This window comes from Salvia hispanica, chromosome 4 (genome assembly GCF_023119035.1).
Source record: "Salvia hispanica cultivar TCC Black 2014 chromosome 4, UniMelb_Shisp_WGS_1.0, whole genome shotgun sequence".
NCBI classification, from domain to species: domain Eukaryota; kingdom Viridiplantae; phylum Streptophyta; class Magnoliopsida; order Lamiales; family Lamiaceae; genus Salvia; species Salvia hispanica.
The window spans coordinates 45,006,355-45,027,739 of record NC_062968.1 but is presented as its reverse complement, the minus strand read 5'-3'; the positions used below and the strand labels follow the sequence as shown (position 1 = coordinate 45,027,739).

General features: G+C 32.5%; 4 protein-coding genes across 8 annotated transcripts; 1 reads left to right on the top strand and 3 right to left on the bottom strand.

The window, feature by feature from the left end:
• Positions 1–531: 531 nt before the first annotated feature.
• LOC125219571 (probable sugar phosphate/phosphate translocator At3g11320) lies at positions 532–3,120 on the top strand. The gene is made up of 4 exons (XM_048121587.1): positions 532–1,280; positions 1,560–1,663; positions 1,750–1,978; positions 2,632–3,120. The coding sequence occupies exons 1-4, from the start codon at positions 840–842 to the stop codon at positions 2,776–2,778; spliced, it is 921 nt and encodes a 306-aa protein (XP_047977544.1). The 5' UTR covers positions 532–839; the 3' UTR covers positions 2,779–3,120.
• Positions 3,121–4,601: 1,481 nt separating this feature from the next.
• On the bottom strand, positions 4,602–6,738 carry LOC125219572 (LIM domain-containing protein WLIM2b-like). The gene is made up of 6 exons (XM_048121588.1): positions 6,613–6,738; positions 6,312–6,509; positions 5,611–5,710; positions 5,497–5,531; positions 5,307–5,396; positions 4,602–5,120 (listed from the first exon to the last, which is right to left on the bottom strand). The coding sequence occupies exons 2-6, from the start codon at positions 6,444–6,446 to the stop codon at positions 4,911–4,913; spliced, it is 570 nt and encodes a 189-aa protein (XP_047977545.1). The 5' UTR covers positions 6,447–6,509; positions 6,613–6,738; the 3' UTR covers positions 4,602–4,910.
• Positions 6,739–7,135: 397 nt separating this feature from the next.
• LOC125219570 (uncharacterized protein At2g39920) lies at positions 7,136–10,761 on the bottom strand. Of its 5 annotated transcripts, none has more exons than XM_048121585.1 (5): positions 10,575–10,756; positions 9,835–9,986; positions 9,126–9,549; positions 8,587–8,787; positions 7,136–7,493 (listed from the first exon to the last, which is right to left on the bottom strand). In XM_048121585.1, exons 2-5 carry the CDS (start codon positions 9,902–9,904, stop codon positions 7,289–7,291), a joined length of 900 nt encoding a protein of 299 aa, XP_047977542.1. In that variant the 5' UTR covers positions 9,905–9,986; positions 10,575–10,756; the 3' UTR covers positions 7,136–7,288. The 5 variants fall into 5 exon arrangements, with proteins under 5 accessions (XP_047977542.1, XP_047977539.1, XP_047977540.1 ...); XM_048121582.1 differs by having other exon boundaries at positions 9,102–9,549; positions 10,575–10,755; XM_048121583.1 differs by lacking the exon at positions 10,575–10,756 and adding an exon at positions 10,447–10,553 and having other exon boundaries at positions 9,102–9,549.
• Positions 10,762–18,148: 7,387 nt separating this feature from the next.
• LOC125218568 (transcription factor DIVARICATA-like) lies at positions 18,149–19,774 on the bottom strand. Its single transcript, XM_048120253.1, has 2 exons — positions 19,069–19,774; positions 18,149–18,594 (listed from the first exon to the last, which is right to left on the bottom strand). Exons 1-2 carry the CDS (start codon positions 19,449–19,451, stop codon positions 18,234–18,236), a joined length of 744 nt encoding a protein of 247 aa, XP_047976210.1. The 5' UTR covers positions 19,452–19,774; the 3' UTR covers positions 18,149–18,233.
• Between the last annotated feature and the right edge of the window lie 1,611 nt (positions 19,775–21,385).

Here is a 21,385-nt window from a genome sequence, read left to right as displayed (position 1 = left end):
AATCCTCCATAGCTTTGAAGCTCTTGTTTTCCCCTCCTCGGCAAACTTCCAATACAACTTTACCATTGATTTAAATCAAATAAAATAAAAAGAAAAATTAATTGAATCATCCTCAAGCTCCAAGATTGCGAAATAAGTAGAATAGAGAGTAAAGAACATTTTTAGCCATGGAATACGGAGAAAAGAACATTTTTAAGTCACATCATTTGTTGACGTGACAGTCACACAGTACATGCTGCAGCACAACGTTATCATTGTAGGTAATTTGACAAGAATGCCCTTTAAGGGTCTGAGGGTGTTATCGTCCGAAAAAACCTCGTTTGTGATTATATGTTTTATTAGACCCCTCTAGTACTAATTTTTTTTATTAGAGGTCACTGACGTAACAACGGGTGTTTGATGCAGTTTACTCTTTATTAAAATCTAACTCCGTCACTAACTTTTTATAAAAACAAAATAAAAGTCAACTTCACAACAAAATGGAAAATTTTTAACACAATTTATACACAAATCGAATATCAATTTATAATCGATCTTAATTTCAAACCTATTCTCTCTGTGTCTCTGCAAACAATTCTTCGTCATAGCTCTTACAGTGAGCAGTGAGCACACATTCTCTCGTTGACGCTGACTCCTTTGCATCGCAATGCCTCTCAATCCCTACACCATAGTCTCAAATTAGGATCTTTTTCTGACTTTTCTGTCAATTTAGATCCCGCTGAATTCAGCAAATGCAATCAACCCCTTTTCAACCCTAATTGATCCAATCAATTCAAAAATCAACGCCAAATCAATTCTTAAATTAACGACTAATCCAATCTCAATCCCAATCCCCCGTTATGAAATCCTCGGGCCGATTCTTCACGATCGGGCTGGTCACGTCGTGGTACTCCTCCAACATTGGGGTTTTGCTGCTCAACAAGTATCTGTTGAGCAATTACGGCTTTCGGTACCCGATTTTCCTCACCATGTGCCACATGACGGCCTGCGCGCTGCTCAGCTACATCGCCATTGCGTGGATGAAGGTTGTGCCGATGCAGACCATAAGATCTAGGGTTCAGTTCATGAAGATCTCTGCTCTCAGCTTCATTTTCTGCACCTCCGTTGTTAGCGGCAACATTTCCCTCAAGTACTTGCCCGTCAGCTTCAATCAGGCTATCGGCGCCACCACCCCCTTCTTCACCGCCGTCTTCGCCTACATCATGACTTTCAAGAGGGAGGCCTGGTTGACTTACGTCACTTTGATTCCTGTGGTCACGGGAGTCATCGTCGCCAGTGGGGTATCATATCATCGCCTTTCTCCTTTTTATTGTTTCATTTCTTTGCTTGCAATTTTGATTTTGTATTGGTGATATCGTTAATTGTTGGATTCATATAATGGAAAATGAGTTTTGTGGGGTTTATCTGTTAAAAAGAAGCGGTTTAAATGCAATTTGAATGGGCGCTCTTGTGTTAGTTCTAGTAACTTCTAATAATGTAATCTTGTGAAAATTGAAATCAAACACTTCTGATTAGTAAATCGTGTATTATCTGATTTTGGTTCGATTTGTTTCTGTTAGGGTGAACCGAGTTTCCATTTGTTTGGTTTTCTCATGTGTATCGGAGCTACAGCTGCAAGGGCACTGAAATCAGTAGTTCAAGGAATTTTGCTTTCCTCTGAAGGGTAAGCTTCCTCGTGTTTGTTTTTATCTCTGAAGAGATCGCACCGTTTATGTGGATTCTGAAGTTTTTTTTCTTTTTTCATTGAAGGGAAAAATTGAATTCCATGAACCTGCTACTGTACATGGCTCCTATAGCTGTTGTGTTACTACTTCCGGCTACACTTTTTATGGAGGAAAACGTTGTTGGTATTACAATAGCCTTAGGTAAAGAAGACATCAAAATTATTTGGTTGCTGTTATTCAACTCTGCGCTGGCATATTTTGTAAATTTGACCAACTTTCTGGTCACAAAACACACTAGTGCTCTAACTCTTCAGGTATTTTTTGCTTCCTGTTTCATGGTACCCTTTCACTGAACTGTTACTATTGCATTGTATTCTTGTTATCAGTTTTTAATAATTTTAAATTTTTGGTGAAAAGTAGCAAAGTTTTTTCTCTCATTTTTCTTAAAATGTGAATGGCAAAGTTTTTACCTATATGTAGATCATTTGGTTGCTAAATTATTGCATCCAATCCAAAAAGCTTTTCAGGGTTAACTACTGATATTATGTTTGATGAAAGTTTTAAACTTTTGACACTGGTGTTGGGAATACATAATCCTGGTTCATATTAGTCAGTGAGTGTGTGTCATTCTTAAGTTACTTCACGATTATACTGACATATGGAGAGCAGTTCAGTGGTTTCAAGTAAATGAAGTCTGTATTTTCTGAGTAAGGCGTCCTCATATCATTCCATCTTGTGATACCCTTGCTTAATATCTCTTCCATTTCACATACCACTATCATAGTTTTGCTCTACTCGATTTTGTTTTGGAAGCTATCAATTTTCTGATTGTGCTAAAATGGATCCAAATTATCTTATGTTGGAGAATCATGATATTATGCACAATAGCATGGCTATGTGAATGTGAAATAATTGTTCGCAGACCCTCCAGCTAAAACTGACCAGTTGTTTCCATGATGAATATCAGGTGCTCGGAAATGCAAAAGGGGCCGTAGCAGTTGTAGTTTCCATATTAATCTTTAAGAACCCCGTCTCTATAACAGGGATGCTTGGATACTCCCTTACTGTCCTTGGTGTTGTCCTCTATAGTGAAGCCAAGAAGCGTAGCAAATGAAGGCGAATGTACGACCATCAACAAAGTAATTTGACAGAGCTTGGCCACGGGAACACGTATTTTTGCCCAAATAGCCAAGGATGGTAGGGGGCGAGAGGGTTTGACACATACCAGCAATCTGAGTGGTGGAGTAGAAGTTCGAATAAGTGACTCAAATGTCTTACTTCCCAATTTTGGCAACTCAAAGTAAGCTTACTTTTACCTTATTCTTTTTGGGAAAGATTGGATCCATTTACATAGCCTGTGATTATAATTTTTTACAATGTCAATTAACAATATACACACAGAGATTATCAATTCGGCCATCCTTCATCAAGTGATATATGAAAAGATTATTAGCCAGTTTTGTTCGTGTACCGTGCCTTTGCCTCAATGACTCAATTGGCAATTCTACTTTATTTTCCTATTTTTGTGACCTTGAGCTATACTGCTCTGTGACTGTTATTTTAACTGCCTGCTGCGGATTCCGATTTCACATCGGCGGTTAAACGAGAACAATATTAAAATCGCTAATCTGGCATTTTAGAAAGGGAAGAAACAATTAAACGAGCATTCATTATTGTTATTATTCAAAGTTAAAATTTGAAAAGTTATTTCACATGGGCAATAATTAGACTGATAAAGTATAGAGTAGTTTAGGGCTGTGCATAGCATGTGGTCGGTCTACTTCCGAAAAGAAGTGAAAGAGCTTTTTCACACTATTTATACTAAATTCAAACTCATTTTAATTTATATGTCATACTCTCTCTGTCTCCAAAGATTATTCACTTTGAGTTTGGCACGAGTTTTAATGCAAAATTGATAAAATAATAAAGAGATAGAGAGAAGAAAGTAATTAAAGCATGGTTAGTGACAAAAGGGTCTCATCTTATGAAAGATAGAAGAGTTTCTAAAATTAGAAAGTGCATATTCTTGTGGGACAGAGAGAGTATCAAATACTCCTTTTGTCCAAAGGCAATTTCTTTTTGGCCGTTGTTTTGCTAAGATGATAATAAATAGTTAAAGTGGAGAGAAAGTAAATTAATAGAGATAATAATATAGAAGAGAGTCGTATATATATTATTATCTTAATTACATTACTTTATATCTACTCTAACTATTTATTACTCCCTCTGTCTCATTAGAAATGAAACGTTTTCCTTTTTAGTTTGTCCCATTAAAATGAAACGTTTCTAAAAATGGAAACATCTCTATCTCTATTTTTTCATCTCTCTTCATTAACTCATAAAACAACACTAAATAAAAATATGTGCCGATTCCCAAATGTTGTATATTTAATGGGACGGAGGGAGTATCATTTTTGCAAAAAATGTCCGATTTGAAGCGCCTCATTTGTAGCAGGACGAAGGGAGTATTATGTTATCTTAACCATTTACTTTTAACTCAAACTTAAAAAAATATTTTCTATATTATGCATATTTTACTCACAAAATTTGAAAAAAAAAATATTTTATCTTAGTGTAAACTTAAATATTGGTATTTTATTTTGGAGTACCATTGGAGTTAATTGTCTGCCTTATTATAAAATCTTATTATAGATTTTAGTGTATCATTGGAGATGGTCTGAGATCCATTACGCCAACTAATCAAATTATATTCCTGTTAATTACTATAATTAATAAACTTTGGTTATAAATAAGTCACACTAATTAAAGAAATTTTGAATTTAATTAACATGAGTATACCCAACGTTTGAATACACACGAACAGTTTTCTAGAGCAAATATTTCAGGTTAAATTTCCAAACTGATCACACCAAAGTTGTTTTTCATAGAAAATTCAATTTATATATCACTGATTGAAAAGTTATAAACCACAGCATAAACTGTATTAAACAATATCTTGATCCAAATCAAACCTTGCAAGTTGCAAACAAACTCTCAACAGAGAAGAAAATGAAGCCATTGTGTATGAAACTTAAACATGTTGCATGGCATTAAGAACAGTGATGGGAAATATAAAGTTCCCCTCAATTGTGTCGACAGCACCAGCAATGAATGCATTACACTCAGTTGTGGTGATAGTTACCTCCACGTTTGCAGGACTCGAAATCAAACAGAAATATGTCGAAAAACACACCCACAAAGGCAAGCTCATTCCAGAGTAGTAAAAAAACTGAACGTGCCTTGTGTTCAAGAGTCAGGAACCGCAACAGTCGGGTGTTTCATTGATGCAGACTTGATCAAATGGTTATAGCTCCCTTTTTCTTTGAAGAGCTGTGAAAAATGGGGTTTGCAGTATAGGATGCCGTCTAGGGCAGCATAGTTTGACGGAGTTAGAGAGCATCCACCATGAGAACACTTGAAACATGACTTGTGATAACTCAGGCTTTCCACGGTCACCTGTAAGAATCGGTGAAATGAACGTATTGTATTATAAAAAAAGAGTTGAATACAGATGCAACAAGAATATCTCAGGGCCTCAAATGTGAACTAGAATAGAAGTAAAAGATTTAGCCACATATAAACTTTTCATCTTCGATTTTGCCTCAGATGTCACTGTAACAGATGTTTAATCGGTATCCATACCTTCTCAAGTGGGTAAGCTGTTTTGCCGCACGTTGCACATTTCTCTTGTGTTCCAGAGAACATGCCTGCAGCCTTGCTAGGTGATCTTGTCTGGAATTTCAGAAAAAAGTGGAAAAAGCATCATCAGATCACTTCTTCAGTTCTTAAAAGCATAGTAAAAAAGATTGAAGCCCATGTTTAGGAAATTTACCATCTCTGCTGTTAACTTCTCAGCTGACTTTGCAGCTGCAGATATTTACAATGGGACTGATTAAACAAATCAAAACAAATATCTTTAACAGATACGGAGGAATTGAAGGCTTACGTGATTGAAAGTTCTTGGTGAAACTGCCAGTCTCCTTGAAAAGTTGCTCATAGTGGGGCTTGCAATAGAGAACACCCTCCATCGACGAATAACTGCTCAGCTGGGGTTTATACACGGATATCAGTATACATGATTAACGAACATTAAGAGACCTTAGAAGAACACAAGGTTCATCCCTTTTAAAAGGACCACATACTATTATCTTTTAAGAAATTTCATTAGAAAGCAAAGGGCACACTTTAAATGAAAATGTGCCTATTGCCTTGCACATTCCATTGCAACTGAAAACAATGGGAACAATTCAATTAAACAATTAGGTATAATGAGATGCAGTAGTTTATATGCAAGCATACAACAAACCACTTACACTGATAAATCAGAAAACAACAAATTCAAGAAATCACAATAGAACTCCCATATGGCAATACAAATATACAACAAACATATTCATGAACAAGAAAAGAGGCTTAACCCCATCATTATAAGAGACTACTTGTTAGCAGATAATCCAAATACAAATATGATAAATGGATTAAAACAAAAGATATCCACATTATTCTCCACTCAACAAGCAATCATGAACCAACAAGATATCTCATCAATTAAAAATCTAAATATAGAAAAAGGATGGCATGGATGTAGATCTTCTTATAGTACAACTTCTTCCACAACCAAATCAGCAAAGAAGGGATATTTGCAACCTTGAGGGTTCCCTTGCAATGGGAGCATTTGAAGCAAGATTTATGATAACTAACTCCATCAGCAGACAGCAATTCCACTGGATACACAGTCTTATCACACGCCTTGCATTTCTGCTGTGTTCCAATAAAAGACATTGCTCTTTCAATCAATAGATCTGAGGGATCACAAGCTCACAACTTGCCAATCCCAATAATTAACTGCCAAAACCCCAAAATCAAGCAGTCATAAATCTACAAGTTGAAGTAAAAGAAATAGATGACAATGGAGTGAATGTAAGAAAGCAATTACATATAATTATACCTCAAAAAGAGACGAAAAGTGTAAAATTGGTGGATAAGAGGTTGAATCTGTATTTATTTATGCAGCAACACGAGATCGGATGATGAAGAATAGTGAATAGAGACAGGGAGAGTAAATATCCATAGTACTATATTGGTATTGATTTGGATAATGATTAGTGTTATTAGTGATAATGAGCTAAGAAAGTGGTGGACCATATTGATATAAATTATTATTAATAAATTGATGTATTGGGTTGGTTAATATGTTGTGGGGTTGCAAAAAAAGTCAAGATTATTATCTCGCAAAATATGAGTCAGCTGATCGGATGGCAGCTCGACGCCTCGACCTATTGTTTCACTCTTTCCACCTTTAATTTAGTTTCTCGAAATGGTCTTGAACTTTGGTGAAGCTTGCTTGTACATAGTAATTCTTTAATCCTTCATGACATGATTATACTGTTTCTCGAATATTTGATTGCTTCAATTAAACATGATAGTTCTTGGAACCACTCTTCCAGCTCATTCAAAGCACAAGATATTTCTGGCAACACTCTTCAAAACAGATGCATACCTCACAGGTGAAAAATAGCAGTAATGCTCAACAACATAAGTATTTGTGTATCCTCAATGAATTATATGAACAATATTATATACGTATATACGCTATTGATATGAAGAAATGGTATTTATTTTGCCTACTTCTGATTTTCAGCATGAGCTTTGGCACCATGTCCCAAAATAGGATATGGAAGTTTGAATATGCGATCTCCCAAACAAGGGCCCCGAAGACTATCCATCTGGCTGCTAATCACACCTTTCACTCGGAACCCCTCTTCTTGCAGCTTCCTCCGCTCTCTTGATAAAAACTCTTCATAATCTATGTGCATTTCATTATCCTTTCTGCTAGCCCGGAATCAAAACAGATTTCAGGATCAGCCATATAAATTCTTTCCGCATAAAATAGCACAGATATGCTAGGCAATAATATATCAGCAATATAAAGCATCAAATTGGCAGAGCAGAGCAGTCATGTATGCTTGTGTTTAACCACCCTGTTTGTAGAAAATTAGTTTTATGATACTATAATGGCAATAGTTGACCACTTGTAAAACTTTCTACTTAGTATCTGGCCCTACGTGGTATAAATTTCATATGAGCAACGTTATCCAGCAACTGAACTACATGCTCTCTCACACACTGCTTAATTCAGATGTTCTATAGTTTACTTCTGATTCCAGCAGAGGCCTTTCATCATCTTACAGCACAATGTACTAGACATACATGCATGCTTTAGCTTTGATAGGATATGCTTGTGCCCAGATTTTCTTGACCACCACTTAAATGCATAACTAGAGACCAAAACACGGAGTGAACCAAAATGCCATTATAGTGAAGGGTTTAGGGTTTAGTTCACTATAAGAGAGTTTTTGTTTACTATAAAGGCGTTTAGTTCATAACACAGATTTGAAAATATGGAGTGAACCAAAACACCATTATAGTGAACACTGTGTTTTCAAAATCCATCCAATCTTATCCTTCCATAGTTTGATCTAATGGTTGAGATTTGATATTTAGTTATGCATTAAGAACTAGTTATACATATAGAGAGAGAAAGCTAATTAATGTAACTTAGTTAAACCAGCTAACAACACTCTGGACTCTGAATGACATAGGTGCAATAAAGTGTACGATGATGGCACACTATGTTTGCTGGAAATAAAGATCAATTAGTAGAATATGATATAGGACCACTGATAAATTATCTGATTCTAATGAATGGAGGGCTAGGTGTTGTTTTCATCTTCTTTTTTGCTGTGAACTAGTACTATCTGCGAAGATTCTTCATAATAAACTGATTTTCTTCAAGAGATAAAAAAACAGTATTTCTTCAAAGTTTTTATAGTTGAACTTAGTTCATGTGGTCCTTAATGCATATGACTACTTTATTTACAAAACATATCAAGTTATTTGCATGTAATTAAGACTTAGTTACCTCATGACGAGTGATGACCAACCATGACATCCCACAGACGTAAGATACTCCACAGTATCATTTCGCAGTTTCTGAGGTTTACGTGATAACAAAATCAATGGCCACTGCCCAGCTTGAAGTTTAAGGTACAACTTCAGGGCAAAAAAGTGTCTCCAATATTTTGCATCTCTACTGCTGTCATGCAAGACATCTTTGTTGATCCTGTGTCACAAAGAGAAAAGTAATTGAGTAATTCTTATCCTGCAATAATAGTCTGCATGACACATCTGGCTATTTATTTCACCTAAGCTGTATTTCTACTTGTAGCACCTGTATAGTGCCCCTTAATACTAGAACAAGTTAATATCGCATCTATGCAGTATCACAACCAATAAACACAAATTTTTTATTTAATTCTGATAACCAAAATGTGGCCAGCGACTACTGAGAAAGATCCAGAAAGCAGAACTAAATGGGAACTTATGATTGCATTAACTAAATAAACTATAACAGAACAATGAGCTAGAAGGAATTACCAGTACATAAACTGATTAACATACATAGTTTCTGAAGTCAAGAAATCATCTGCATCCATTAATACAACATCGCGACCATCACCTTGTGGTCTAATGCTACTAAAGAACTCCTCAGCAATTGTAACTACAATATTTAAATCTTTCTTGTATTGACCTTCCTTGACATACTGTGCATTAATATCATGGCAAATTTCTGGAAAAATATCCTCACTTAAGCTGTTCAGCTCTGCATGAAGAGCCAAATTCCGGCAATAATCATAACTGGGTGTTTTTCTGTTCATCTCTACAACTCCAGAATTCTGACGTTCACACGAATTTAACATCACAGTCAATGCTACCAATAATGAGAAGAGTGATATCCCAACTGTAACAAGTCCAGAAACAAAAACAGCAGCTGCAAAAGATGACATGTAAATTCCTGCCTCACTGGTGTAATGGCTTCCTGTTTCTGTGACAACCCAGTCGTATACTGATTAGAAGATCATTTATGTAAAGACTAAAGATGTCACTAGGTAAATATAGGTATTACTGAGAAGCTTTAATCTAATAAACACTTCAAAGTAACAACTAAAACTTCAACTTTATCCTATAGTACTATATTTTACAACAAGAATTTACTAAGCCTCATCATGCTCATAAAATTCCATAACATGAATGGTCTTAGATTAATAAACACATTGCTATTTGCATTAGGCAGGCTATTAGAAAATATGACAATGACAAAGATTAACACCTGATCCCTCCCCAGCCAATATACTTTGAGCAGAGTATTCCCGCTCCATTTGATGTCCATAAGCAGACATTCCTTGTGATTGCTCTCTTTCAATTTGTAGAACAAGTTTAGTTCATCAAATTTTGCTCATTTCTTGAGAATACATAGCTCATCTGCATCGATGTAAGAAGAAAACACACTTAACTCACATGCATGACATTAAACAAGCATATAGCATAGTTTAGACACAATAGAACTTGGAAGTAACTTCAAAACAACCAACAAGCTTGGAATATGACATATCTTGGAAAGTCTGGCTTGGTTTGGCAAATCTTGTAAAAAGTGCTTTAGGATAGAGATTATCTGGATACAAGTAATCTTAGTTTTGCTTTTGGGCAGACATTTTTTTCACAATTTCAGTGACAGCTTCACTTTCAGACCTTTAAACCGATATTATCTAACCTCTTGATGTAACATATTCCAAAACTATGGACAGTCAGTATTTATGTAACCTTTTTTCGAGTATACAAACTGCTAATCCCCAAATTTCAGAATCATCATCCAACATAAGCCATTGATAAATAAACCACACTGCCAATAAATAAATAAACGATCTCCAAAGATTGAACTAACTCCACATATTCGGAACGTTTCTAATTAGGTAGAAACGGAGAAGCTTCAAGAGCCGATGAGTTGAAATCAAAATTCGAATTGAAAATAATAGTTGAACAAGTGATGAGGATGAAAGTGATTATACATACCTGAAATAGAGGAGTGGGATCAATGAAAGAGATTGAGAATTCGCCATTTTCTGGCATTAATTGAACAGATTTGATTCCTTTCTGCCATTATTGAGCTTGCTGGCTGTGATGTGGTGAATCGGATTGGATTGTCAAACCAAATTCCTCGGTTACACTTCCATTTCAATCCAGATAAATTTTGCTTTATCCCAAATACTCATAAACTGACTTGTCTAAATATATTCAAAAATAAAAATTATGTACATTTTGAAATTTATATAAATATTATGCACATCAGCACACGTAACTCAAGTAGAACACTAAATTTATGCAAAATTATAAAAATTAAGTACAACAATCAAGCCAAATTATAAACTAAGAATATAAAATTAGAAAGATAATTCAAATCATGGTTGAGCTTTTCTATTGTTAAAAAAAAAAGCTCAACGTTTCCTTTTTATATTCTTATGTGTATTCTAACAAAATTTGGTAAGATCAATTTTTTTCTGATATGTGCCACATTATCTTATGCAATTATATTGATACAAGATATTATATTCAAAAAATTGTGAATTACACTTTGAGGATTTCAAATATCCGCTCAATACCGTTTTCAAAAAAAATTTAGTGCTGAGAAAACAACTTGTGCTTTAGGATACGTGGAGAAGTAATTTGACAAATGTAGCCCGTGAAAAATATATGACATCAGTGGGATAATATGTCCTATTACGATACTGGCTATTCACAAATTGACTAATACATGGTGTTTGATCTTTTAAGACATCATAAAAAACAAGAATAAAGTACTGTACATCAATATTATTACACAAATCTAGAATTTTCATCATTGATTTTCTACTTCTCCTTATATATTGTCATGCTATACATTAAAACGATTTTCTACTTCTCCTTATATATTGTCATGCTATACATTAAAACGATTTTCTACTTCTCCTTATATATTGTCATGCTATACATTAAATCAATTTTCTATTACCAATGTTGCAGTCTATCACATCCCAAATCCTCTAACATATGGAGTACTTGTATAATTATAATAAACAAATATTATAAGTAAAGTAGTCACATATCCAATACAAAATCACCTTAATGTTATAATTTCAAAAGTAAATATTAATCATATACTCTTACAAATATTCTAGATCATGGTGGGATCCTCTTACCAATAGATTAGTTATACACATATAAAAAATGATGAGGATAAGAAGGTTGCTAAAATGTGAAAGCTGTCAAACATGAAATCAGAGTCGTCAATAAAAGTAATTTAAAATTTACTCAAAATATGTTAGACCAGTTTACATGAGCCACAACATAATATTTATAAACCTTGCTTTTTAAGTTTACGCTAAAAATAATAAAAATATATGGTTTTAGCCAATAATATATACACTCAATCAACATATTCATTAATCAATACAAATTAATAATAAGATATTAATATTTTAAACAAATTTGTGAACATATGCACATGCCTCTGCCTCTGTATCCATTTTATTATTATGTGACAAATTAGACCTAATTTTGATGAGCCAAAGTTTTGCACTCTTTCTTGTGTTTCAGTTTACGTCTTTTAGTCCTGTTTTGTTTGTGAGGCACGTTTTGGTAGATAGTACTCTGGGGCATAGAATTGGTAAAACCATGGGCTAAAAGGAGCATAATTCCAATAAAGGAAATGAAGAAATGAAGAGAAGATAGATTTTATTTCATTTTTATTTCCTGTTTGTAGTCTTATTCGAATAACCGTACCTTAGTAATGATGAAGTCATAGATTGTATACAATAGTTGAAACTTGTACAGTAAACTGAAGTGAGCCAATTTACTTTCCTAATCTTAGAGCATCCCCCTCCGTGCTCTTAGCTAAGAGCACGGAAGTGGGCCCGGATCCAATTTTACTGCTTGTCCTTAGCTAAGAGCACAACACCCACATCCGTGCTCTTAGCTAAGGACAAGCTCAAGGGTCCCACCATTCTATTATTCAATTTAAATAAAAACATTTTCACAATATTAAAATGCATTAAAATATCCGAAATACTATTACAAATTACAAAATAATTAAAAATTACATAATTAAAATCCTAAAAATTAAAAATTACACAAATAAAATCCTAAAAATTAAAAAATACACTACTCGTTGCCGAAGATGTAGATGATTTAGTATGAAAAAGTATGAATGAGAGATAATTTGATGTGAAAAGTGGATGATGAATGTGTGTATTTATAGATGATTTTGGGATTAAAAAAAAAAATTCACAAAAATCCAAAAAAAACGTCTATAAACGGCTCTATTTTTTTGGGAATCCAAAAATATTTTTTTTTATTTTTTGGTATTATTTTGAATTAATTATGAATTTTTTTAAAAAAAATTAAAAATTGAATTTGCCAACGGCCGTTGGCCAATAAAAACACGCCACGTATGGCTGCTCAGCAGCACGGACGTGCTCTTAGCTAAGAGCAGCGCCGTGCCGCTGGCACGGACGGACGAGCTTCAGCGGCGGACGGACGAGCTCTGTCCAGCGGCACGGACGGACAAGGCGACGGACGAGCACCGCTGCGGATGCTCTTAGTTAATATGGAGTAGAAAATTGAAGAATAAGAAGAGATTTGCATCACTAATAACGGAAGGGATCACCTCATACATTTGCATACTACATTTTATAATACACCATTAAATAGTTGACAAATGGATCTTATTTTATGATTAAAAAAGTTATTCTACAAATTATTTCCTTCACTTTCTTACATACCATATTTAATTAAAATAATTTTGTTAACTCTTGTTAAAATAATATCATAGGTTAAATTTTACTTTTAAAAAAGATTTATATAAAATCAACGTCTCTCTTATATAAGATAAACTAAAGCTTTGACCAAATTTTATGTTTTATGTAGTTATTATCTCAATATAAATACAATTTTTTTTTATTATATATATTCTATAAAAATAATTATAAAATTTTATTAAGTTAAAAAAGTTGGCATAATTAGTTGACTATTATTTTTTAAAACCCGGTCTCATTATAATAGAATCAACTAATTATGTCAAACTTTTTTTTAATTAAATTAAAATTTTGCAATTATTTTTATGGAGTACTATATTTTGTATATTATTTTGTTTATTGATAATAGCTATATAAAATATGAAATTTGGTCAAATTCTAGTTAAGTACATTTTTATATAAGATCGACATCTTTTACAGATATTAAAAATTAAACAATCTCAATAAAATTAGAAAAAGAAATTAAAAATAATTTTTTTTAAATTTTTTAGAATACATAAAAATTTAATCTTTTTATATAAATTTGAAGTAAATAAAATTTGACTTATTAAATATTTTTAACAACAGTTACGTAATATGATTACATATAATAAGCAAAATTGCATGAAATAACAAAACTATTTTGATTTACTGTAGTAATGAGAAAGTGAAGGAAAATTTTTAGAAATAACTTTTTTACCATAAAATGGGATTCACTTGTCAAATATTTAGTAGTGTATTATAAAATGTTGTATGCTTTGTATGAGGTGATCCCTTTCAAACTAATAAAGGGTAAAAATGAAAACGTTGACATCATTTCACCATAAAAATATGAAATGGGATGCTTATTTAGAATAATTTTTTTTTTACCAAAAAAAAGAAGAAATAAATTTCACTAAAACGAAACACATACGTGAAAACAAAGCAAATTAAAAACCAATGGATTAAACAATAAAAATGTAATGATACTATGTACTAACAATTGGAATTAAAATTAACGTGGAACAGTTAATATTTACCCGTGCAATATTATTTGGAATTGAAATTCAAGCATATTGCGATTAATCAATATACATGGCCCAATATCACATTTCATCAAAATATACAAAATACATTTCATTATCGAGACAAAAGATAGACATCTAAATCAAATTGCAGGATGCAAACAAAAGGATGATGCATATTCCCGATCTCTTAAAATTATTGTTATCATAAATACTTCAGCCACACATTAAGGGATAATATATATGAGCATACCTGATAGTGTGATTAAAATTGATCATAACTCATATGTAGCACTATCCAATATATCTATAAGGTGGAACACATTGAGAGGTCATATATATTATTTTATTAGATCTTTCTATTAAATTTTGGTTTATTAGGTTCTTATACTAAGGCATAGTTTGGTAGCTTTATAAAATAATCCTAAGTTAAATTATATCCATATAAATTATCTTAATAAATGTGATTACTAATCTATTCTACACGTTTGGTAGACATTAAGAAATATCAATTTTATTTTTTATGTTGTTTGATAGAGTTTCTAAAATAATAGATAAAATAGATAATGACAATATTATTATTTAATTAATTTTATAAATTAAGGTTAATTATAGAAAAAGATAACATCCATTGTTACGGCAGCTTCTTCTCCATTACTCCACTCTCTCAACTCTCCATTATTCATTCCATCACTCCACTTCTCACCCATTTTAATCCCACTCTCTCCACTCCATCGATTTCCTCCAAATTTTGTATAAATAGAACTCCCCCATTTGCTTAATAACAGTTCAACAAAAATTGCAGGAGGTATACAAAATTTGTAGCTTTTGTAATTTCATTCCCGAACTTGTATTAATATATCTGTTCTTTGTTGGTTAGGCATGGCTGAAGGTTCCGCAGGTGGTAGTGATATGGGGCGAAAGACAAGACATGCAGTTGAGATGTGTAGTTTTTTTTAGATGGAACGGTTGTAGAGAAATAATAAAAAGAAATATTTTTTTAATATTAAAATTGATCCAGATAAAATAATCCGACCATAATGATCAGATAATATAGTCTATAATATGGGAGATTATTGTATCGGGCCCATTTTTAATCAAAGGCTTAAACATAAATAGTTTATGCTACCAAATGATCAATAATATAGATTAATTAATCTAATCTATCATTGCCAGAGCTACCAAACTATGCCTAACTGAATTTGTTGCATTATATTCATTTATAATTTTTTATTCATATAGGTCCTTATACTAAAACATTTTGATTTAAGAAGTTTCTATATTTTTATTTGATTGGATCTTTATCTAATGGATTTAAAATTTAAATTATTTATTTATTCTTTCTCTTATTTATTTTAAAATTAACTCAGTTGCATTATCAGCTAAAAAATTATTAGAAGATGAAAAACTTATAAGTTGATAGCGGGCAGTATTAATAAACTTTTCATTTTCCAAATGATTCTTGTGTCAATATTGGAATTGAATTAATTTCAAAATAAATATTAAAACAAATAAATAAATTTAATTAACACAAGAAAAGTTAATTAAATTCTAAATCCGTTAAATAAATCCAACTAAATTAAAGATGAAGAGTATAAAAACCTCTTAAATCAAAATGGATTAAGTGACTCGCCCTATTAACCCTATAATTGTTGTTTGGATATCTTAATTGTGTTTTGAATAAACTGAAGTAGTTAAATCATATCCCTGGAATTCTCGTGTCTTCTTTGATTTTCAGCAAATGTTTACTTATTTTTCGTTACTTTAATCTGTTTAATTGTTTAATTCTAGTAAATAAAAATCACAAACTAATGTTTCTCCAATTAGTATATGAGACAGAGTACGTGGTAGTCAATTTGCAATTTTATTCTTATCTAGTAATCTTTAGCTATGCTAGATATATGTGTCCTTGCAATAATTGTTAATGCTAATAAAAAGTGCATAATGTCTATGTAGATTGTTAAACAAATCTAAATCAAAAAAGTTATGACAAATTTAATATTTTGACGTATTTTAGATTTGTGAGAAAAGAATCCGCGGTTGACACGTGGCATTCCCTCATCTACTAGATTTTCAAATTATGCGTCCCAGTTTGGTCACTGTTAGAGCATCCGCAGCGGTCGTCCTTGCCGACGGACGCCATCCGTGCCGCTGGCAAGGCGACCGCTGCTCACTGCTGCACGTTGTCCGTCCATGCCAGCGGCAGAGCGGTGTTCTTAAATAAGAGCACGTCTGTACGGCTGAGCAGGCTGACGTGGCAGACTGCAATTGGCCACCGGCTTAGCCCGTGGCATTTTTAAAAAAAAAAATCAAAATTTAATATAAAAAATCACTTTTAAATAAAAAAACTTGCATATTCGTCCATAGGTCAAATTGGATATGTAATTATTGGAATAATTGTTGGAGACTCAAATAATGGATATGCAAGCATGATAACTTATATGCTGTTCTATATCTCCATGAATCTAGGAGCTTTTGCTTGCATTTTTATATCAATACTAAGGTCAAGTGTGACTCATTAGATTAAAAATAGATGATATAGATCTAAGTTATCCATGCTCATTATATACACGTGAATATAGCATTTGGGCTTAAAATAACCCTACTGAAAATTGTATTTAATATACATATACAATTTGAAAGTACATATTTTTCTAATTTGAAAATACATTTACCGATTACAATTTTTTGGGCATTATATACATCGAACTTATGTCGTTATAGACATTAACCGAGGGCAGTATATATAGCAATGTACCATAGGTTTACAGATACATAAAAATTACTCCCTCCGTCTGCAAAATATTGTCCATGTTTAATTCGACACGAGTTTTAATAAATGTGAAGAAAAGTAAGTTGAAAAAGTTAGTGAAGATTACTACATATTTTAAACTTTTTAAATTTTCATGAAGATTACGGCATATAGTAAACTTTTGAAAATTTAAGTCACAGAAATCTCGGATCTATAATGAGTTTAATTTTATAATTTTGATGTATATATTGACTTGATTCATTTATAATATCATGATTTCTACAAGTTCAAGCATACAATACTAATTACTGTAATAAATATTTAATATTTAGTACTCCTGGTAAAGTAACAAGACACCCCTCCGTGTGGACATTATGAGAATAATAATTACTAGTACATAGTAGTAGTATTATTCAAGAGCATTATATCATATCAAATCCTACTATATATAGTATTTAGCTTTGGAAAAGAGAGAAATATAAGAATCTAGAGAACAATGATATGTATTGAGACTTTAGAAAGCAGCTGCACACCATGTGGAATATGCCACCATTGACCAATAAATATGAAAAGAGATTGCAATATCCCTACAAAAAATACAAGCTTTCCAATCAACAAGAAGCAATATATGTGAAAAAATAAAAAAAAAAATTAAAAATTGTACAACCACAATATTGATATTATGTGGATCCATAATTTTTATGACGATTAATAAAGCAAAAGATGCTTCAATTTAGTGGAATTCACACTCAGACTAGACAATCTGTGATGTGATCAATCTTAAAGCAATATTGGCCAAATTGTATGCTTTAATTTTTATTATTACTATTTAGATCGAAAGGCCAACCTACATCTTTGGCGGAAATTAAAGGCCAACCCAAAATGCCAACTTGCATTAATAAAGTGATAATCCACAACATCAAGATATCAAAATTCATTAGTTAAATTTAATTAAACTGATTTGGTTATTGTGCGAGGAAAAAAAAAGACAAAAAAAATTAGTGGCATGGTAAATTTATCGAGGTAAGAAGCAAGGTAATAATATGATAATTAAAATGAGACTGAAACATCAACATGGAATAATTGAGATGGTCATTTTCGGATAGGTACATTAACATGTAACATTACATCTCATTTTCAATTTTTTTCAACCATAAAATCTAGGCGATTTGATATAGAAGGAAGGGGTAGAGGCACCAATGTTGAAGATGCAATGAGTAGTGAAAGAATCCTCATTTTTGGTGTTCCAATCCATCACTATGCCATCGGTGGTGTTGGAAATAAGATCATGGCTAGATTTCTGCAGCGGCTGCTTCTCGGCGATGAGGTGCACTGTTGTGATGTCGTGGATGCTCGGCCGCCTCTTGTCCTTCCCGCCCGAGAGCTGCCGCAGGTAGTACTTCTGCGCGTGGCTCGCTACTTGCGTTGGCGTTTTCGACACCACGAAGTTTCTTGATATGTTTCTCCAATCCCCTTTCCCATGCTTCTCCAGCCCCAGTAGAAACCTCCTACAATTTTCTCAATCACACAACTTCAATATTCTTTAAACTATTGAATTTTCATCAAATTATGTGAAGTTACTCAATGATATTGTGTATGGTGATAAATAATCACTGAATTATTGATTTGTTGTAATTTTGATGCGGAGAAAAACCTGAAATACTCTTTCTAGACCGAGTATGCTAGGTTTTCCCTTTTAATTTTACTATACTACTATTAATAAATTATTGAACTTTCAACTCAATGATGTATGTATGTTGATTACTGAATTTTTATTTGATCTGATTTTCCCGTCAATCGAGATTCTGGCTAGACATGATGTATACACGGAGAAAAACATGCCATATATAATCTTTCTTGGGAGGCTAAATCATAACTCAATTAATTATGAGTATGTCAGGTTTTTCTCTATGGCAGCATGAAGTCTAGCCAGAATAATCTTGATTGACGGGAAAATCAGATAAAAATTAACATTATAGTACCTGTGCTCTTCTTCAGTCCATGGGACCCCCTTTTTTCGCTCTTGATCACAAGTAGTGGTAGTGTTCCTAGGCCTCTTCCTAAAGAGATGATCATCGGCTAATTCCAATGTAAAAGAAGAAGCCAAGTAGCCTGGGATTGGGACCAAACCAGCCTCGATATCAGTAACATCTGCAACCAACTCTCTGTACTGATTTATTACATCATAAACAGATTTCCCAGGTATCATCTCTGCAACCTTAAACCACCTGTTGGGAGTCTTGTCGTCGAATATCGCCAGAGCGCTCTCGAACCGCTTGTTCTCCTCTTTCGTCCACGCGCTGCCGCCACTGCTCTGCACCCAACTCGAATTCCACACCGCTGAACTAGGACACAAGGTCTCCATCACCTCCACTTTAGTAACTTCCTTCACAAATATTAGACTGATCTCTTAAACTTAAAGCAAACAAACTAGAATCATTTTACTGGGAATCTAGCTACTTTTTTATTTTGGAATCTTTGAAATATGGATTTAATTTAATCAAATTAAATCAAATCAAATCATGCATGAGTTGATGAAGAAATAAGGGTGTGAATGAATGAATCCAAAAGAGAGGAGAATTAGAAAGAGGAAAGGAGACATGAAAACATGTGTGTGTGGTGAGATGCTTTAAAATGGGATTGTATTAATGTAGGATTAAAAGGAAATAAAAATGGTTGGTTTTGTTATGGTAACATAGGTTATGGTTTATATTATAGTAGTGATGGGTCTTGTTTGGTGTGGCTGCTGTCAAGTTTTTTGGATTACCCATTAAAACCAACTTTTTTGTGTCAGCAAACACACACAGACATATACACCAAGTTAATAAAGGAGATTTTGTAATATTGTCATGCTACTTTTTAACCATTTTTATATTACTATTACTACTTTCATACTATTATATTTTTTTGTTTGGATATGGTTTAGGAAAGAAAAATTACTTGATAATCATTTTGGTATATTGACCCACTGTTTGATCTCAGCCACTACTTTTACAAAGTGATCATACACTTGATCTGTGATTTAATATTCCATCTTAGATTGTTCTAGATCGTAGTTTCGTAACGATTATGGTTGTTTTCATTATTATTATTATTATTATTATTATTATTATTATTATTATTATTATTATTATTATTATTATTATATAGAGTCGATTATAAAAATGGTCCCTGAACTATAGGTTTATCTCACCAATAGTTAATGGACTTAAAATATACCTATAATAGTCCATGAACTAAGGTTTATTTCAAAATCGGTCTTTTTGCCACTTTTTCACCAGAAATTGCCCTTTTGGACTGTTGGATGATTTCATCTCATTCACATTTTTAACTGTTTCAATATGATATTATTTCAATGATGTAATAAATCTGATATTATTTTAAAATTATCTTCTTCTCGTTGACATCCTTCATTTTGTTTTTTTATTATTTTAATATTAGATTTAATTTATAAAATTAAATTTAAACTTTAAATTTATTAATAACAATATATTAATTTAATTAAAATTATTAATTTATGTATTTATTATAAAGGAGTTTTGTGTGAGCTGACTGCATATATTTCTATAATATTTCTATTTTTTTCTTGACTCAATATAACAAAAATTAAATCTTTTAACGATAAAACATTTCTATTTTTTCTTGAGTCAATATAATTCTTCTCTATTGATTTAGTTAGAGTGGTAAAAATGAAAACACTCCTATATAGGACAAGATGTATTGCTCCACAGAATATTGATTTGACTGGCAATGGCAATATTGAAAACATAATGATAAAAAAAAGAAGCATTTTCGTGAATTTGTAGAAACATGGCACATTTTCGAGTGGAAAGAAGCCACATAAAGCAAAGAAAATTGGTAATTATTAAGTTATTTTATTTATATTTGTTTTGGTGGTGGGCTTTTCTACTCTTTGGTGCATAAGAAAGTTGGAGTCAAATCTCAATCATGTACATTTCTTTTTGAAAAGGAAGAATCATCAGCCACTATATTTAAGTAACAGTTAAGAAGTTAATTGGAAACTATTTAGACATTTATTTGCCTACTATAGAATAGTACAAAATAAAGGTGTGTAGAGTTGTGTCCCTTTATTTTGATCGTGAAGATGGGAAGTGTGATAATTAATTAATCCAAAATGTCCCTTTGATCGTGAAGAAAAGGAGTATTATTTTTTGCATAAATGTCCCTTTAATCCAAATATTTTAGTTTCATGTTTTTCTTTCTAATTATTCGTGTTTGAAAAATTGTGTTCCTAAATGGGTTACTTTTTTAAATTCTGCTGATGGGTGTTACACGTCG

Excerpts from the sequence above, each read along its gene's own strand:
- LOC125218568 (XM_048120253.1), bottom strand. The coding sequence starts at position 19,451 with ATGGAGACCTTGTGTCCTAGTTCAGCGGTGTGGAATTCGAGTTGGGTG. Across the intron at positions 18,595-19,068 it reads TGGACTGAAGAAGAGCACAG|GAGGTTTCTACTGGGGCTGG; the intron begins GTACTATAATGT and ends AGAAAATTGTAG.
- LOC125219570 (XM_048121582.1), bottom strand. The coding sequence starts at position 9,904 with ATGTCTGCTTATGGACATCAAATGGAGCGGGAATACTCTGCTCAAAGT. Across the intron at positions 8,788-9,101 it reads GTTAATCAGTTTATGTACTG|GATCAACAAAGATGTCTTGC; the intron begins GTAATTCCTTCT and ends TTTGTGACACAG. Across the intron at positions 7,494-8,586 it reads TGGTCATCACTCGTCATGAG|AAAGGATAATGAAATGCACA; the intron begins GTAACTAAGTCT and ends CCGGGCTAGCAG.
- LOC125219571 (XM_048121587.1), top strand. The coding sequence starts at position 840 with ATGAAATCCTCGGGCCGATTCTTCACGATCGGGCTGGTCACGTCGTGG. Across the intron at positions 1,281-1,559 it reads GAGTCATCGTCGCCAGTGGG|GGTGAACCGAGTTTCCATTT; the intron begins GTATCATATCAT and ends TGTTTCTGTTAG. Across the intron at positions 1,979-2,631 it reads CTAGTGCTCTAACTCTTCAG|GTGCTCGGAAATGCAAAAGG; the intron begins GTATTTTTTGCT and ends GATGAATATCAG.
- LOC125219572 (XM_048121588.1), bottom strand. The coding sequence starts at position 6,446 with ATGTCTTTTATTGGAACACAGCAGAAATGCAAGGCGTGTGATAAGACT. Across the intron at positions 5,532-5,610 it reads CACCAAGAACTTTCAATCAC|CTGCAAAGTCAGCTGAGAAG; the intron begins GTAAGCCTTCAA and ends AAATATCTGCAG. Across the intron at positions 5,121-5,306 it reads CAGCTTACCCACTTGAGAAG|GTGACCGTGGAAAGCCTGAG; the intron begins GTATGGATACCG and ends CGATTCTTACAG.